Source organism: Coregonus clupeaformis, chromosome 21 (genome assembly GCF_020615455.1).
Source record: "Coregonus clupeaformis isolate EN_2021a chromosome 21, ASM2061545v1, whole genome shotgun sequence".
Lineage (NCBI taxonomy): Eukaryota > Metazoa > Chordata > Actinopteri > Salmoniformes > Salmonidae > Coregonus > Coregonus clupeaformis.
The window spans coordinates 41,749,264-41,769,602 of NC_059212.1; the positions used below are offsets into that span (position 1 = coordinate 41,749,264).

General features: G+C 41.4%; 1 protein-coding gene and 1 non-coding gene across 2 annotated transcripts; one reads left to right on the plus strand and one right to left on the minus strand.

Moving 5' to 3' along the window:
- Window positions 1–5,093: 5,093 nt before the first annotated feature.
- On the minus strand, window positions 5,094–5,165 carry trnae-cuc. Its single transcript has one exon. It is a non-coding gene; the product is annotated as a tRNA-Glu (tRNA).
- A 98-nt stretch (window positions 5,166–5,263) lies between these two features.
- Window positions 5,264–18,151, plus strand: LOC121535655 (caspase-8). The gene is made up of 6 exons (XM_041842902.2): window positions 5,264–5,346; window positions 15,754–16,094; window positions 16,297–16,337; window positions 16,633–16,738; window positions 16,904–17,486; window positions 17,612–18,151. The coding sequence occupies exons 2-6, from the start codon at window positions 15,761–15,763 to the stop codon at window positions 17,793–17,795; spliced, it is 1,248 nt and encodes a 415-aa protein (XP_041698836.1). The 5' UTR covers window positions 5,264–5,346; window positions 15,754–15,760; the 3' UTR covers window positions 17,796–18,151.
- The last annotated feature ends 2,188 nt before the right edge of the window (window positions 18,152–20,339 follow it).

The window sequence follows — 20,339 nt, forward strand, 5'->3', positions numbered from 1 at the left end:
ACAGAGGCCCATTATCAGCAACCATCAGTCCTGTGTTCCAATGGCACGTTGTGTTTGCTAATCCAAGTTTATCATTTTAAAAGGCTAATTGATCATTAGAAAACCCTTTTGCAATTATGTTAGCACAGCTGAAAACTGTTGTGCTGATTAAAGAAGCAATAAAACTGGCCTTCTTGAGACTAGTTGAATATCTGGAGCATCAGCAATTGTGGGTCCGATTACAGGCTCAAAATGAAACATAGAACTTTCTTCGGAAACTCTTCAGTCTATTGTTGTTCTGAGAAATGAAGGCTATTCCATGCGAGAAATTGCCAAGAAACTGAAGATCTCGTACAATGCTGTGTACTACTCCCTTCACAGAACAGCGAAAACTGTCTCTAACCAGAATAGAAAGAGGAGCGGGAGGCCCCGGTGCACAACTGAGCAAGAGGACAAAGACATCTAGTTTGAGAAACAGACGCCTCACAGATCCTCAACTGGCAGCTTCATGAAATAGTACCCGCAAAACACCAGTCTCAACGTCAACAGTAAAGAAGCGACTCCGGGATGCTGACCTTCTAGGCAGAGTTGCAAAGAAAAAGCCATATCTCAGATTGGCCAATAAAAAGAAAAGATTAAGATGGGCAAAAGAACACAGACACTGGACAGAGGAAGATTGGAGAAAAGTGTTATGGACAGACGAATCGAAGTTTGAGGTATTCGGATCACAAAGAAGAACATTTGTGAGACGCAGACCAAATGAAAAGATGCTGGAGGAGTGCTTGATGCCATCTGTCAAGCATGGTGGAGGCAATGTGATGGTCTGGGGGTGCTTTGGTGGTGGTAAGATTTGTACAGGGTAAAAGGGATCTTGCAATGCCATGCCATACTCTGTGGATGGTGCTTGATTGGTGCCAATTTCCTCCTACAACAGGACAATGACCCAAAGCACAGCTCCAAACTATGCAATAACTATTTAGAGAAGAAGCAGTCAGAGATGCTTCAGGAAGCATGGGGTGAAATCTCTTCAGATTACCTCAACAAATTGACAACTAGAATGCCAAAAGTCTGCAAGGCTGTAATTGCTGCAAATGGAGGATTCTTTGACGAAAGCAAAGTTTGAAGGACACAATTATAATTTCAACTAAAAATCATTATTTCTAACCTTGTCAATGACTACATTTCCTATTCATTTTGCTATATTTCCTATTCAAACTCATTTCATGTATGTTTTCATGGAAGACAAGGACATTTCTAAGTGACCCCAAACTTTTGAACGGTAGTGTAAGTCTGTAATCATGACAAGCCCATCCTCCTCCTGTCACTGCCCCATACAGACATTCTGGGTTTCCATAAGGGCAGTCAAGTGGTCCTCCTTTGATGTTGCAGGGCTTCCTATTAGCGTTGATGTAGTATCCTGGTTGTCCTTGAACAGGGAATACTCCTCCTGGAGTTGATTCCATTTCCCGGTTTGTTCTAGTGTTCACAGTTGGTATGGCCATCTGTGTTACTGTGGATTTGATCAAAAGAGATTTCAGCAATGGTAATACACAGCAAAAAACTATACCCATTACTACCAGTGCTACGCCTATCATTATTGCCATCTTTGTGAACATTGCTCCCCATTTTCCAAATGATAAGTCCAACCAGCCCCAAGCCTGAGCATCCTGTCCAGCATTGTTCTTGAGTTCTTGTCTCAGTCCTTTAAGCTTGGTCATTGCTGCAGTGAATGTTCCCCCTGGAGCAGTGTTATTTGGAATAAAAGTGCAACACTCACTGCCAAACATAACACAAACTCCACCTTTTTCTGCTAGGATCCAATCTAAAGCCTGTCTATTCTGCCAGGTCATCCTACTTGTTGCCTGTACTTGTTCTCCCAGTGCTGACAAAGCTGAGTCAGTATAATTTATGAACCTCTGCTGATTGTAATATATGTAATTGATCCATTCCACATTTTTATTGGGGGTTATCCAAACAAGTATTGATTCAAATCCTGATTTGCCCTCACTCCTAGCTTTAAATTCATCAGGAATTCCTCGGGGTTGGCCTATAGCATCTATCTTTACATTTGGATCAGATTAATATGCCCTTTTTGATCTTCTTAATTTGATATCCTGCATATCAACCTTTAAGGCCTCCCAGTCCGCTAATACAACTTGTTGTACCGTAGCTGTAGCGGGTGATGTTGGACGGAGTCAAACGCAGGAGAGTAAATCACGGAATAAATGGTTTAATAAATAAACAGAGGTACGCAGTAATGCATAATACGCAGCAGTGCGGACAAACGGCGCACTGGGGAAAATAAGTGAATAACCCAGCGATACACAATATACAGTGGGGGAAAAAAGTATTTAGTCAGCCACCAATTGTGCAAGTTCTCCCACTTAAAAATATTAGAGAGGCCTGTAATTTTCATCATAGGTACACGTCAACTATGACAGCCAAATTGAGGAAAAAAAATCCAGAAAATCACATTGTAGGATTTTTAATGAATTTATTTGCAAATTATGGTGGAAAATAAGTATTTGGTCACCTACAAACAAGCAAGATTTCTGGCTCTCACAGACCTGTAACTTCTTCTTTAAGAGGCTCCTCTGTCCTCCACTCGTTACCTGTATTAATGGCACCTGTTTGAACTTGTTATCAGTATAAAAGACACCTGTCCACCACCTCAAACAGTCACACTCCAAACTCCACTATGGCCAAGACCAAAGAGCTGTCAAAGGACACCAGAAACAAAATTGTAGACCTGCACCAGGCTGGGAAGACTGAATCTGCAATAGGTAAGCAGCTTGGTTTGAAGAAATCAACTGTGGGAGCAATTATTAGGGAAATGGAAGACATACAAGACCACTGATAATCTCCCTCGATCTGGGGCTCCACGCAAGATCTCACCCCGTGGGGTCAAAATGATCACAAGAACGGTGAGCAAAAATCCCAGAACTACACGTGGGGACCTAGTGAATGACCTGCAGAGAGCTGGGACCAAAGTAACAAAGCCTACCATCAGTAACACACTACGCCGCCAGGGACTCAAATCCTGCAGTGCCAGACGTGTCCCCCTGCTTAAGCCAGTACATGTCCAGGCCCGTCTGAAGTTTGCTAGAGTGCATTTGGATGATCCAGAAGAGGATTGGGAGAATGTCATATGGTCAGATGATACCAAAATAGAACTTTTTGGTAAAAACTCAACTCGTCGTGTTTGGAGGAAAAATAATGCTGAGTTGCATCCAAAGAACACCATACCTACTGTGAAGCATGGGGGTGGAAACATCATGCTTTGGGGGCTGTTTTTCTGCAAAGGGACCAGGACGACTGATCCGTGTAAAGGAAAGAATGAATGGGGCCATGTATCGTGAGATTTTGAGTGAAAACCTCCTTCCATCAGCAAGGGCATTGAAGATGAAACGTGGCTGGGTCTTTCAGCATGACAATGATCCCAAACACACCGCCCGGGCAACGAAGGAGTGGCTTCGTAAGAAGCATTTCAAAGTCCTGGAGTGGCCTAGCCAGTCTCCAGATCTCAACCCCATAGAAAATCTTTGGATGGAGTTGAAAGTCTGTGTTGCCCAGCGACAGCCCCAAAACATCACTGCTCTAAAGGATATCTGCATGGAGGAATGGGACAAAATACCAGCAACAGTGTGTGAAAACCTTGTGAAGACTTACAGAAAACGTTTGACCTGTGTCATTGCCAACAAAGGGTATATAACAAAGTATTGAGAAACTTTTGTTATTGACCAAATACTTATTTTCCACCATCATTTGCAAATAAATTCATTACAAATCTTACCAATGTGATTTTCTGGTTTTTTTTTTCTCATTTTGTCTGTCATAGTTGACGTGTACCTATGATGAAAATTACAGGCCTCTCTCATCTTTTTAAGTGGGAGAACTTGCACAATTGGTGGCTGACTAAATACTTTTTTTCCCCACTGTAATCTCTTACCTAGCTTGATGACTGTGGACATTTTTGCTTACTTTTTATTGTTCTAAATAGAGACGTCCAGAAGGGCCATGGGTCATATTAGATTGTGTAGAAATGCAGGAAATGTACTTTAGATGCCCCAAAAAATGGGAGGACCCCCAGCCTACATACAGACTTGAAAATCACTGGCCACTTTAATAAATGGAACACTAGTCACTTTAATAATGCCACTTTAATAATGTTTACATATCTTGTATTACTTGTCTCATATGTATATACTGTATTCTATACTATCGTAATAATGTTTACATATCTTGCATTACCCATCTCATATGTATATACTGTATTCTATACTATCTATTGCATCGTAGCCTATGCCGCTCTGACAATGACATTGCTCATCCATATATTTATATATTCTTATTCCATTCCTTTACTTAGATTTGTGTGTATTAGATATGTGTTGTGGAACTGTTAGATATTACTTGCTAGATATTACTGCACTGTCGGAACTAGAAGCACAAGCATTTCGCTACACTTGAAATAACATCTGCTAACCATGTGTATGTGACCAATACATTTGATTTGATTTGAAGTCATGTCCCCCCCCACTTCTAAAACCAAAGTTGCGCCCCTGACTGGAAGGATGACAGACAGCAAACTACAAGTCAGCAGGCCCTGGTCAAACACGTCTACAACCAGGGGCGGACAACTACCAGAAATCATCCCTGGCATTTCTAACACACTGGCCCATTTATTTCCTCGAGGCTCCCATTATTAGCCTGATAATGATGAATTTGTACAAAACTCCCAAGTTAGACAGGCCCACTGGGCTAAAAATGGACCAGCCCATCTGGCATTGACCCTTTGCTTTCACCTATCCAACCATGTCAGGCCAGTGACTTGTGGCTAATTCCAGGAAGGGATGAACAAGGAGGCAAAAGGGCCTTAAAGGGGAATTCAGTCAGATGGATATGATCAAAGATATGAACAATGCTTGTTTCTAATTCATGTAGGCCTAGAGATAAGGCCTAAAGGTATTAGGCTTAGTATACAGTATACTTGGTTAGGTTATGAAAAACACTGAAAATTACTTGGAACCAAAATTTCTTCGCTCAGTTGGGGAATAAGCCAATTAGTCTTTTTATTAGTCATTAGATTAACTGTACAGTGGATAAAACAGCAATTCCCTGACCGGGAATCGAACCCGGGCCGCGGCGGTGAGAGCGCCGAATCCTAACCACTAGACCACCAGGGAACCTATTTTTAATTGCGAAAAGTGAGGATATTGTTCGTGTGTCGACTCCTTTGGCCCTAATCCGATTGGACAATAGCTAAATGAAAGTAAAACTTCACATTAGCGAGGGAAGAGGGGAGCGCATGGTAACCACTGAATTGTTTCATCAACTTGGCGAGCGAATCACTTTTTAGTCGTACCGGTAAGTCGTTTTGTAATGCTATCAACTCGTCATTTAATGTCAAGAAAGCTTGATGACCACTTCGGCAAAACATGCTCACTACTAGTTGAATCTAAAGTAGCTAAGGGTAGCTAGCTAGCGAGCTAGGCTGCTACCAAAGACAGTAAAGTATCAAGCTAAAACTACTTCTCCAATAGAAATCCCCGATCACACTTGTAGGCGATGTCATGGCGACGTTGGCTATCTAAGCTCATGCGTAGATTCACGTCATCGGGTCTAAAGGTCGTCTCGCGCCGAACTGCGCATGTGCATGCCGTCAAATCAAAGGCACTCCTTCGATATAAAGATGTTTTTGACGAACATGAAAGCGTGTCAGTTTGTCTCTTTCACGAGGTTGGAGTAATGACATGTTTCACTACTTAAGATATTGGCTCGAATCTAGGTTGTGCCTTTAGAGTTCGAGAAAATGAACAACTAAGGAATATTTTTTCACTTCTCGCATTGACTTCTCAAACCCCAAACCCTGGCCTGGTCTGGTTTGTCTGTTTCGCAATCGTTCCCGGAAGTGTCGCGATATTGCGCCTCTGGGTTTAGAAACTCTGTGCTGCTACACATGCCTGCACGTTACATGATAGAAGACGGGAAAATGTAGTTTACCAAGCTACCACCCACTTCACACTGGAAGAAGTGACGCTATACTAAAGCTACCCATAAGAAAAACGTTTTATTTAACCTTTATTTAACTAACTTAGAAAAAGTAGTTCACTACATCCAAACTACTTCGTGATAAATTATCATATCGTAGACTACAACAGATCACTCTGGAGTCAGATATTAACAGAATGTGTCATTTACTGACTATTAAACACAAAAACTATGTTTCATGTGAGAATTAGGCAGGTCTGATGTCAAAAGGGAAATTCTTGCCCACTTCACCCATATTTTCTTTTCTTTTTGCAAAAAAAGTTGTGTGCAGTGCCTGTAGTTAGCTCCACCGCTACTTTCCCAATATGTACTCAAGGAGCTTACCGTCCAAGGATATGTTATTTTCAGAGGTAGACTGGCTCTGGCAGGCAAAACAGACAAATACTCCATCTAAATGCGAATCGATTCTCAAATGCATTACGGTTCTAGAAACATAAAGCCCTTTACACGGTGGCGGTTCTAGACACATTTTACTAGGGGGGCCAAGGAGGGGCCAGTGTTTAATCAGGGGGGCACACATAAAAAAACTGGCAACACATGATATTCAAAGATTATAAACTTTATTTTACTTTAAAATCATATGACATTTATTATAACACGTATTTTGTACAAGAGTGCAGATGCAAGAGAGATAGTGCCATAAAAATGAAAAAATAAATAAATTAAAAAAAATTAAAAAGTACAGGGTACAAATACAGGGTTCATATTCAATGTGAACAAAACTCCAGGATACAACAAAGGGTACAACAATGTGCCATTTCCTATTTATGGAAGCCCCCACTACTGTGGACAGTTGATTCCACATTTTGTTTTAAGAAAGAAAACTTTCTGAGTGATTTATAAACAAAACACACTACCCTGTATCCATTTAGGTAAAATAAACCAAATCAGAAAAGAAATTCAATTCAAAGAGGCTTTACTAGCATGACCATATTGACATACAGTATTGCTAAAGCACATAAACAGGGAAACGTGTTACACATTAACATCCAGTAGTCCAATAGGATGCAGACAATAAACATTAAGTTAACATTCGTTTAAAAGCAACAATCATGTCAACACAATGTAGCAATATGAACAACACTGATGGATATCAGCAACAACATGAAAACAAGAATATTACAGGTGTCTGTGTGTGTGTGTGTGTGTGTCTGTGTCTTTGTGTACTTCACTTTCAGTTGATGAGCAGGTGTACAAAAAAAGGCTTTACAACATATATGGGCAAGTCCATTTAGGACAGCACATTTCCACCATAGTTCACATTAGGAAAAAATGACAGCATGAATGCTCACTAAACAAACATATACTACATATACCTTTTTATACACATTTTTTTTCAGTAATTTTTAAGAGTGAAAGGGAAGTAAGCAATCGCTCATCATAGGATCATACATATTTCAGTTACAATATTAGTTACAATATTAGTGTTAGTTAGATCATCATGTCAAAGCTGGACCTGCAAAGTCTGAACGACACAAGTGTGCAATGATTGGAGTGATTTTGTTTCTTTTTTTCTTGCTTTGCTTGTTTTCAAAAGGAAAAATCATAGTTGGTAAAAAATAAAATAAACTTTCGTTGAAAGGTATCACACTGTATAATTTACAAATATCTAAAGAGGTTTAGTGGATGCCATAAAACATCTGTGGAGCTTGAAGATTTGTAGTACATAGATGTTTGGCAGAGATAATTCAAAAGAATAAAATCATAAACTCTATCTATCTATCTATCTAGAGAGAGAGAGAGAGAGAGAGAAGTGTTTCCTTAGAGCAGTACATGCAGCAATCACTTAATGGAGTGATGTCATAATGGGCCACAAAACTTTGGGGATGTGGATGGAAAGTTACAGGCAGGAGAGGGGAACCAACAGAAGCAGGTCTTGAGACATGAGTTTGCCCCCTTTTTGAAAACCTCTTGAGAGAGGATTGGTGGGATATATATACATACATACAAACATACATACACTCTAGTAGTGTGTGGAACTACTGGTACTGTGAGGAAAAAAAGATAGATGATGTAAAATGAAAAATAAAACAAGCTTCAGCTTCTTAAGACACGGTGGGTTCATCTAAGTAGACACATGTAACTTCATGTGGACACCAGACTGTCTTTGTCTACACATCTAACTTCATATGGACCCCAGACCGTCTCTGTTTACACATGTAACTTCATATGGACACCAGACTCTTTGTCTACACATGTAACTTCATATGGGCACCAGACTGTCTCTGTCTACACATGTAACTTCATATGGACACCAGACTGTCTTTGTTTACACATTTAACTTCATATGGGCACCAGACTGTCTCTGTCTACACATGTAACTTCATATGGACACCAGACTGTCTTTGTTTACACATTTAACTTCATATGGGCACTAGACTGTCTCTGTCTACACATGTAACTTCATATGGACACCAGACTGTCTTTGTTTACACATTTAACTTCATATGGGCACCAGACTGTCTCTGTCTACACATGTAACTTCATATGGACACCAGACTGTCTCTGTCTACACATGTAACTTCATATGGACACCAGACTCTTTGTCTACACACGTAACTTCATGTGGACACCAGACTAACTCCATTCATTTTACCGGTGGTATTGAGAACAGATAAACCCACCGTGTCTTAAGAAGCTCAAGCTTGTTGTTTTATTGTTCATTATATATCTTTTTCCTCACAGCGGCACTCATACGCTACTAGCGTATATATCATATAGATACACTACAGCAACAGGATACGGCGGTTGTGCTGTCTGGCAAAACGGTCCACAAATACATCAAGATCCAGAGCCTTGGCCCTTCTGGACTCTATGCTCAGGACACCAAGATCACTGAGTCTCTCATCACTAGTGGTGGACCGCAGGAAGGTTTTTATCAGTTTCAGTGTGGAGAAACTGCGTTCGCAAGAGGCTGAGCTTACAGGAAGGGTTACAGCAATCTTGCACAGTCTAAAGAGCTCAAAGAAAACTTCCCTGTATGGCTCAATAAAACAAACCAGCTCAACTGTACTGCATGGCTTTTTGACTTCACCACTCTGTATTTTTCTGTCCAAAACTCTCTTAAATTGATGGAGCTCATGCCCTAAATCATCAATGTCTGCATTATACAAACGGCCAAATGAAAAAACATTGCTCTCCTTTAAAAAGGTATCACTCTGGGGACTGAGAGACTGTATGCTTCTCATGAGCTCACAGTTTGTATTGGAGAAACGTCTGTTCAACTCATTGAGCATGCTGTCAATTACAGGATAGAAAAATGATGTGAGAAACATATCTTTGTCACGTTCTACCTCCCTCTGACCAACAGTGCTTAGCGTGCAGTAGCCACTGAGTCTAGAGCTCAGCATTTTCTGACGTTTCGCCACTGACCTTGTTGCAGAATCACACTGCTCACAAATATTCAATGCTTCATCCCACAACTCATCAAAGAAAGACTCCTGCCTGTGGTCTTTCAATGTCAGGACTAAAGCATTTACTAAGTCAACAGCACTTGACAGATCAACAGTTTGTGACTGTAACATGTCAGACAATAGCTTTGTCTCCCCAAACAACTTACGCAGAGTAACAAGATGCACAACAAATTCTAGGTCAATTTGAGCAAGAAGACCTCGGGCCTCAACAGTTCTTTCACCATGACGTTCTTGAGCAATCTCTTGCAGTAGTCGTTTAAGGGCAGGTAGAGTGTCCATGATATTACGTAGGGCTAGAAATCGGCATGACCAACGTGTGTCGTTAAACGTTGCAGCTCTCTGGTTCTGCCATACATTTCTCTTTGGAGAGACAGCCATTTTGGGTGCACATATGAGGAAGAAGTAAACATATAAAGACTCTGTAACAAAGAAAAAAAACTCCTCCGTTTCTGGGACACTTTTGACTACATCAACTAACACTAAATTCAGACAATGAGCACTACAATGGACGTAGAAGGCAAATTTAGCCTGTTCTTTGATCCTTGCCTGAACCCCTGAATGCTTACCGCTCATAACGGCAGCGCCATCGTACGCTTGGCCTACGAGGTTATTTTTGTAGTCCAGGCCATAACGTTCCAGTAAGTGTACTATTTTTCCAGTAAGCCCTGCTGCATCTAACCTCTCTGCAGATTCAAAATGGAGAAAACTCTCCTTAATGGCCCCATTGTAATAGTACCTGAGTGTGAAGGACATCTGTTCTTTTTTGAAATATCCTTTGTTTCATCTGCCATGACGCTAAAAACCTCACTTTTCTTCACTTCTTCTATGATTTCAGACCGAACCATTTCTGCCAAACAACCCAAAACCTCATTCTGGATGATCTTGCTTGTGTACTTTGCATTGTGAATGGAAGTTAATCTTCTCTTAACAAGTTGGTCGTGGTTAGCAACTGTGTTAAGAATTTCCCTAAAGTTTCCTTTGTTAGTGGACCCTTCAGATTCATCATGTCCTCTTTGTGCTATGTTTTGTGTAGCTGTAAGCAACAGCACTTCCCCAACTGTTTTAATGTATGCCTGATTTTCTTGTACTTGTTTAGTGTGTTCTTTGTCAAGGAGATCTGTTAGTGTTGCGTCAGTTCTAACAGCTCTTTGATAATCCCTCCATGCGATCATTGCACACTTGTGTCGCTCAGACTTTGCATGTAGTGAAAACCCTGCATTTCTCATAGTTGCCTTTTTCCAGTTTGTAAAACCAGGTGTTGAAACAAAAACGGTGTCTTGGGCATTTGGTGTGCTAAAATGTCTACATGCATAGCAACATGTAGAGTCCGTCATTACAGAATACTCAAGCCATGGATGAGTAGTGTACCAGTTTGGTCTGAAGCTTCGTCTTCTGTCCCCCATCAGTGTGGTTGGGAATATCTTCAAGTTCGGCTGTACTGGTACGTCATACTTAGACTTGCTGATATCTGAAGAAGATGGACAGTAAACATAGGGCACAACTACAACATTTATTTACTGTATATCTGCATGTATTTCAAAATGTAGGCAAAGTATTTACTTTTAAAAAAAAACAGAGCCATATTGACCACAAAAAAGAATTAACAGCAGAAAGCAGCATTTTAAGGACACCCAGCAGGCCTACCATTACATTGTAATTGCATTGCTTTGCAAATAGTAAGAACCTTCCTCATCACAAACCTGATGGTGCAGTACTTGATCCACATGGATCCACTTGCTGTCCCTCTGGCTGTTCATCTCTCTGTCCCTGTATGCTTTCTTCTTCATGCTTCTCACCCTCTTCTTCATTCTCCTCGCCCTCTTCTTCATTCTCCTCACCCTCTTCTTCATCCTCCTCACCCTCTTCTTCATCCTCCTCACCCTCTGGAATTTCCCTCTCTTTGTCAGACCCCTCACTTTCATCACATGCTGGCTCTCCCTCTTCCTCAACTTTCTCAAAACCTCGATTTGTTTCTCTCACTTTTTTGTTTGCTGGGGCAAAAAATGACTTTATGTCCCTTCCTCGTTTCATGATAACTATTAGAAGAAGAAAAAACGTAGGGGCATGCATTACATTTTGTTACCTAACCATCCCTCCCTACTTAACACTGGCAGATAACCTGTTGATTACTTTACTAAAAATGTATTTGTTATCGCGATGCAACAGCCAAGACGGATGAAGTTACGTGGTTAACATCACAACATTGTGTAGACCTAGCAAGGATAGCCTACTAACATTTGGATATTTGCTTCTGCTTCGATGAGTTTGCTTAGATATGATTACATTTCTAAACAAATCGAGACCAGACATTTAAAAACTTGATTTGATTTATGTGTGAGGAACAAAAGGAACATGTAGGCTATGTGCAAGAACAACAAGTCACTTATGATATTACATCGTTTTCTTACCTTCGACTCCTGCAAATCGTAGCTCCTCTCGCAAATAGTAGTTGCTGAGCTCTCATTCACCGAAGCAGCACCACACGTGGCAGGCAGGCAGATGGCAGGATACAGTTTTTGGGTGCGCCACTCTAATTTACCCGTGTAGAACGTTGCCGTGTAGAGCGTTGCATTAGTTCCGCTTTTGGCGCTCGCGTGTAAAATAGTTATAAATTCATAATTTTTTATTTGGTCAGCACGGGGGGGCCACAGGGGTGGCCAGGGACATTTCCAGGGAGGCACGGGCCTACCCCGGCCTCCGTGTAAAACCGCCACTGCCTTTACATTCACATCACATCAAAATAATTTCACTAATGCTAAATATACACTGAGTGTACAAAACATTAAGGACTCCTCGCTAATATTGAGTTGCCAAGCTACTGCAAAATGTAGTTAAATTACTAGTTGAACTACATGTAGTTCACTACTGTACTCCCCAACACTGCTTGATAGCTACTGTACTTTTACACTAAACTTATTAGCTATTGGTTATAGCTATTTACCTAACTTTTAACAGTCTTCACCGTCTCTAACTGTTGGGGACGATTTGAGGAACGCTTGTTACATTGTTACAATGTGTTGTTACCTTCGAGCCGAATAAACTCAACTCCATGATTTACGATGGAGTTGAGCGGCGACTAGTGTGGGCGGACTGGAGCTCCGATGTCACATAAAATATATATTTTTTATCAAACTTCAGCACCCAAAGATTAGCCCGCATTTGCACATGACATTGTCCAGTTTAGTCGCCTGGTAACCTTGTAGCCTTCTCTTTGTTGTTAACGTTGTATCCGAGAGGGATGTATGAATGCGTGTGGGGCGCGAGACCCCTGGAGGGAGTCAGAGGAATTGCAAGTGGGAAATATGAGAAATATCCTTAAAAATACTAATTAAGACCACTATTGAAAAATGCAATGTTGACACTGGTATGTTCACAGTGTTGGGCTGTAGAAATAAATATAAACGCAACATGTTAAGTGTTGGTCCCATGTTTCATGAGCTGAAATAAAAGATCCAAGAAATGTTCCATACCCACAAAAAGCTTATTTCTCTCAATTTTTTTGCACAAATTTGTTTACATCTCTGTTAGTGACCATTTCAACTTTGCCAAGATAATCTATCCACCTGACAGGTGTGGCACATCAAGAAGCTGATTAAACAGCATGATCATTACACAGGTGCACCTAGTGCTGGGGACAATAAAAGACCACAAAATGTGCAGTTTTGTCACACAACACAATGCCACAGATGTCTCACGTTTTAAAGGAGTGTGCAATTGGCATGCTGACTGCAGGAATGTCCACCAGAGCTGTTGCCAGATTGTTGAATGTTCATTTCTCTACCATAAGCCGCCTCCAACGTCGTTTTAGAGAATTTGGCAGTACGTCCAACCGGCCTCACAACTGCACACCACGTGTAACCACGCCAGCCCAGGACCTCCACATCTGGCTTCCTCACCTGCGGGATTGTCTGAGACCAGACACCCGGACAACTGATGAAACTGAGGAGTATTTCTGTCTGTAATAAAGACAATTTTTTTGGGAAAAAAATATTCTGATTGGCTGGGCCTGGCTCCCAAGTGGGTGGGCCTTCCCAGGCCCACAAATGGCTGCGCCCCTGCCCAGTCATGTGAAATCCATAGATTATGGCTTAATTTATTTATTTCAATTGACTGATTTCCTTATATGAACTGTAACTCAGTAAAATCTTTGAAATTGTTGCATGTTACTTATAGATTTTTGTTCAGTATATTATTTGTGCCGAGGTACAAGTGGGGTTGGGAAGTACTCAGTAGGGTCTGTAGAATCTTTTTTTCTAATTTTTTTTCTTGGGGGACTGATGAATACAGATTGTTTTTGGACTTTTACTCCGCCCATTCCATTGGCCCCAATGCAATACACTGTATATAAATTACATGTCGGCTCATAGAGAAAAAACTATTATTTGTGCCGAGGTAAAAGTGAGGTTGGGGGTACTCAGTAATTCCAAGAACATATATTTGTTTGTTATTAAAAAGTGTATTTCTATAAATGTAGCCTACACAATAGCTTTCAACATACCAGTATTTGTGTAAACTTTCTAAAGTAATGCTGGTATAAATAATAAAATATAAAAAAATTATCAATTTACAGTGCATTCGGAAAGTATTCAGACCCCCTGACTTTTTCCACGTTTTGTTACGTTACAACCTTATTCTAAAATATATATATTTTTAAATAATCGTCATCAATCTACACACAATACCCCATAATGACAAAGCAAAAACAGATTTTTAGACATGTTTGCTAATTTATACAAATAAAATAAAAATATACCATATTTACATAAGTATTCAGACCCTTTGCTATGAGACTCGAAATTGAGCTCAGGTGCATCATGTTTCCATTGCTCATCCTTGAGATGTTTCTTCAACTTGATTGGAGTCCACCTGTGGTAAATTCAATTGATTGGACATGATTTGGAAAGGCACACACCTGTCTATACAAGGTCCCACAGTTGACAGTAAATGTCAGAGCAAAAACCAAGCCATGAGGTCGAAGGAATTGTCTGTAGAGTTCCGAGACAGGATTGTGTCGAGGCACAGATCTGGGGAAGGGTACCAAAACATTTCTGTAGCATTGAAGGTCCCCAAGAACACAGTGGCCTCCATCATTCTTAAATGGAAGACGTTTGGAACCACCTAGACTCTTCCTAGAGCTGGCCGCCCGGCCAAACTGAGCAATCGGGGGAGAAGGGCCTTGGTCAGGGAGGTGACCAAGAACACGATGGTCACTCTGACCGAGCTCCAGAGTTCCTCTGTGGAGATGAGAGAACCTTCCAGAAGGACAACCATCTCTGCAGCACTACCCCAATCAGGCCTTTATGGTAGAGTGGTCAGACGGAAGCCACTCATCAGTAAAAGGCACATGACAGCCCGCTTGGAGTTTTCCGAAAGGCACCTGAAGGACTCAGACCATGAGAAACAAGATTCTCTGGTGTGATGAAACCAAGATTGAACTCTTTGGCCTGAATGCCAATCGTCACATCTGGAGGAAACCTGGCTCCATCACTAAGGTGAAGCATGGTGGTGGCAGCATCATGCTGTGGGGATGTTTTTCAGCAGCAGGGACTGGGAGACTAGTCAGGATCGACGGAAAGATAAACGGAGCAAAGTACAGAGAGATCCTTAATGAAAACCTGCTCCAGAGAGCTCACGACGGGCAAAGGTTCACCTTCCAACAGGACAACAACCCTAAGCACACAGCCAAGACAATGCAGGAGTGGCTTCGCGACAACTCCCCAAATACAGATGTGCCAAGCTTGTAGCGTCATACCCAAGAAGACTCAAGGATGTAATCGCTGCCAAAGATGCTTCAACAAAATACTGAGTAAAGGGTCTGAATACTTATGTAAATGTGATATTTCAATTTTTTATTTGTAATATATTTGCAAAGATTTCTAAAAACCTGTTTTTGCTTTGTCATTATGGGGTATTGTGTGTAGATTGCTGAGGAAATTGTTTTATTTAATCCATTTTAGAATAATGCTGTAACGTAACAAAATGTGGGAAAAGTATTTGCAGGGGGATTCTGAAAATAAAAATCAGTGATCGAGCCACCATAATATCCTGCAGCTAGGAGAACGGTAATTCAATCATTCTCACATAGGATAGCATAACTTGCAGCAGTCATTGCATTTAGAAATTAACCCATTCTTGGAATTTCTAAAAACATCTTAGGAACAGAACAGGTTTTATTAATGCAGTTATGATGTGTGCAGATGACTCAGGTCACATCAGCATAATTTGGCTTGGCCATTGAGATGCATCTGTGGCATTATATGTTTTTTATATAATGAACACACTCTCCTTTTTCTCTCTCCGTCTCTCTAAGGTCCATCATGCAGACGCTGAGAGAGAAGAAGACCTTGTTAACGGAGATCCTGTCTGCGGACTCCAGCTACATCCTTCAGCATGTGCAGCAGGAGAAAATAGTGACTCAGCGGGACTACAAAAACCTAAACATCCCCAATCAGTCCGATGAGAAGACTGTCATCAACCTGCTGGATAAAGTGATGAATAAAGGAGATACAAAATGCTGTGAACTCGTGAAACTGCTGCAGAAACCAGATATTATACACAACTACCCTAGACTGGAGGAAATATTCAACAACCACCCAGCACCCAGTGACCCCACCTTCAACCCAGCCCCAACAGTTCCAATTCCCTGTACAGGTACCACACACACTGACTACTAGTACTACTAGCTTTGCACCACGACTCTGTCATTGTTTACTGACACAACCACCAGACAGTACAGATTACACACTATATGACTAGACTAATTTACAGATCAATCAACTGACATCAGTGCTACTGTTCTACTGTATTAGATAGCTGGTATCAGGTATCTAACTGTGTTTTCTGTGTTTTCTAGATACTTCTGACCTGGAAACAGTGGGAACTAGTGGCGATGAGGTGATAACCCCTCAATCTACATTTAAAGTGTTTATTAACTAAATATATTACACCTGACAACTGATCATACAGTTCAGAGCAAATACACAAGGCAACAATATACAATAATACACAGAACCAAAACTTAACCTGTCTTCTCATCGCAACACAACTCTCCTTCAGCACACACAGCGGACACTGTTGTTGACACACACAGTGCTTGTTCTCAAGTCAATGAAGCCTCCATTTTTTACGCTGTCAGTGTGATGTGAAATAGCTTTGTGTGTAAATGACCCCTGGTTTCCTCTGTTTCCAGGTCAGTCTGTATGAGATGACCAGTGTACCCCGTGGTCTCTGTTTGATCATCAACAACGAGATCTTTGATAAACTGCGTGAAAGAACAGGAACAAACAAGGATGCTGGTATGTCAACGTTTTATCCTCAAAAACAAGCCTCATTTCTCTATTACAACATCTGACCAGCTTGCTCTTTTGCTGATTCAGCTGATTATCATGATTTGATGTGATAGAATGAGGATACAGTGAAGTGAGAGGCCTGGTTGTTAAGTGTCTTGTCTCTTCCTACAGTGGATCTGGCTAACATATTCAGCCGGCTGAAGTTCAGGGTGGTGATGTGCAAGGACAAGACTGCAGTGGAGATTCCCAGTGTGCTGAAGGTCTTCTCTGAGCTGAAGCAGTTATCTGATCTGCAACCGTACGATGTGAAGGAGTGGGTCGGTGGTCAGTTCACTGATCTAAAGGATCTTCCTAAGCATGGCGACGCCTTCGTCTGCTGCATTCTGAGTCATGGAAAAAAGGAGGGCGTCTGTGGCACAGATGGAACAGTTGTCCCCACCATTGATATCCTCTCACCTTTCAACGGCACAAACTGTCGCATCCTTGTTGAAAAGCCCAAGCTGTTCTTCATCCAGGCTTGTCGGGGGCTCGACCTACAGGAGGGAGTGCCAGTGAACAAAAAGCTTAAAGTTGAAAGGAGGGACGGGGAACTGGATACAGATGACGGACAAATCCAAGACTACACCCTTCCACTATACTCAGACTACCTGGTTTTCATGGCCAACGTAGATCAGTATCTCTCCATCAGGAGCCCAACCTCTGGGTCCTGGTTCATCCAGTCTCTGTGTGGCCAGCTTGAGAAAATATGCACCAGGTAACATCAGCTTGGAGTTCACTGCACATCATGTTCATGTCCTAAATTAGTTTGTGTTCTCTGTTGAATGGTTGTGTTGACTTGTGTGTTCATCTCAATTTATGGTGTGTCTCCTGTCTCTGCAGAGGGAAAAACATCTATGAGATCCTCACAGGGGTCAAAGCCGAGGTGAGCAAGAAAGAAGGTGACCTTCGTGTTAAAGATGCTAACGGTTGTTATGGCTACGAGGTGGTCAAGCAATCACCAGATTCTAGAGACACCCTGACCAAGACACTCATCTTTCCTGCTGAGACCACGCCTTCTTCCTGATGACCTCTTGATGTTACCATGGTACCCTTCATCATCAACCGTCCATATGCTCTTTCAATTTCAGTTTTGATATGAAAGGTTGAATAGGCCTCAATCATGACACTACCAATGTTCCTGTGGTGGCATTCTTATTTTATTACTTTTACATGGTGGGAGAGGAGCCACCATTACTGCTGGTGTCTTTATTTACCTGACTGCTACATGTATTTGATATTGTCAATTTTACAGGGCTGGGCAATAAGACATTTTATGTTAATGATACATAATTTCACCAGCGTACAGTGAGGGGAAGAAGTATTTGATCCCCTGCTGATTTTGTACGTTTGCCCACTGACAAAGACATGATCAGTCTATAATTTTAATGGTAGGTTTATTTGAACAGTGAGAGACATAATAACAACAAAAAAATCCAGAAAAACGCATGTCAAAAATGTTATGAATTGATTTGCATTTTAATGAGGGAAATAAGTATTTGACCCCTCTGCAAAACATGACTTACTACTTGGTGGCAAAACCCTTGTTGGCAATCACAGAGGTCAGACGTTTCTTGTAGTTGGCCACCAGGTTTGCACACATCTCAGGAGGGATTTTGTCCCACTCCTCTTTGCAGATATTCTCCAAGTCATTAAGGTTTCGAGGCTGACGTTTGGCAACTCGAACCTTCAGCTCCCTCCACAGATTTTCTATGGGATTAAGGTCTGGAGACTGGCTAGGCCACTCCAGGACCTTAATGTGCTTCTTCTTGAGCCACTCCTTTGTTGCCTTGGCCGTGTGTTTTGGGTCATTGTCATGCTGGAATACCCATCCACGACCCATTTTCAATGCCCTGGCTGAGGGAAGGAGGTTCGCACCCAAGATTTGACGGTACATGGCCCCGTCCATTGTCCCTTTGATGCGGTGAAGTTGTCCTGTCCCCTTAGCAGAAAAACACCCCCAAAGCATAATGTTTCCACCTCCATGTTTGACGGTGGGGATGGTGTTCTTGGGGCGAGTTGAGTTGATGCCAAAGAGCTCGATTTTGGTCTCATCTGACCACAACACTTTCACCCAGTTCTCCTCTGAATCATTCAGATGTTCATTGGCAAACTTCAGACGGGCCTGTATATGTGCTTTCTTGAGCAGGGGGACCTTGCGGGCGCTGCAGGATTTCAGTACTTCACGGCGTAGTGTGTTACCAATTGTTTTCTTGGTGACTATGGTCCCAGCTGCCTTGAGATCATTGACAAGATCCTCCCGTGTAGTTCTGGGCTGATTCCTCACCGTTCTCATGATCATTGCAACTCCACGAGGTGAGATCTTGCATGGAGCCCCAGGCCGAGGGGAGATTAACAGTTATTTTGTGTTTCTTCCATTTGCGAATAATCGCACCAACTGTTGTCACCTTCTCACCAAGCTGCTTGGCGATGGTCTTGTAGCCCATTCCAGCCTTGTGTAGGTCTACAATCTTGTCCCTGACATCCTTGGAGAGCTCTTTGGTCTTGGCCATGGTGGAGAGTTTGGAATCGGATTGATTGATTGCTTCTGTGGACAGGTGTCTTTTATACAGGTAACAAGCTGAGATTAGGAGCACTCCCCTTTAAGAGTGTGCTCTAATCTCAGCTCGTTAGCTGTATAAAAGACACCTGGGAGCCAGAAATCTTTCTGATTGAGAGGGGGTCAAATACTTATTTCCCTCATTAAAATGCAAATCAATTTATAACATTTTGACATGCGTTTTTCTGGATTTTTTGGTTGTTATTCTGTCTCTCACTGTTCAAATAAATATAATTTCTTTGTCAGTGGGCAAACGTACAAAATCAGCAGGGGATCAAATACTTTTTTCCCTCACTGTATATACCAAAAGCCCTGTGGCACTGCTGCAGCTCAACCAAGTGTACTAGGTGAGACTAGATTGACTTTTTAACCAAACTAAGAATTTATTTGATATGTGAAGATACTCAAAATCAGCATTCTATGTCAGGTTTCATAGCAAGAACAACTAGTTATTGATATCTCGGCACACTGTTTCAGCTTTACTTTACATATTTTTAAGTGAGTTCATCTACTTTCTTTATTTGGGAATTTTTATACATTCTTAAAATATGTTATACTGTTATAAATCTTTTATCTTTTATCAACAGTTGGATTGCTGAAATGTTTTTACCTCATGCTCCTCAGAATTAGAGTGACATCCTGTTGAATATAAAACATGTAAAACATGGTTAAGAGAAAAATAGACACCCATTTTACAGACCATCTCCAGAACCAGCGGTGGTAAAATACACATGTATTATAGTTTTGTTGCACAGACAAAGTAAGCATTCCTCAATTGCCACCATTTAATGGATAAATACATTAATCTCTTGAGCTTGAAACATCTTTCAGGAAAACAGACATTCCAACCAATGTTACAACACACTCTCTCTGATGGGAGATGTGCCAAGGTACAAGAAGCTGTGGTAGGGTCCTTGAGCGTGACAGCTTACGTACATTAAATAAGCAGGCGAGAACTCACTGTTAAATCATAACAGCCTATCTGAAGTTTCTCAGTCCGGATCTGGAAGA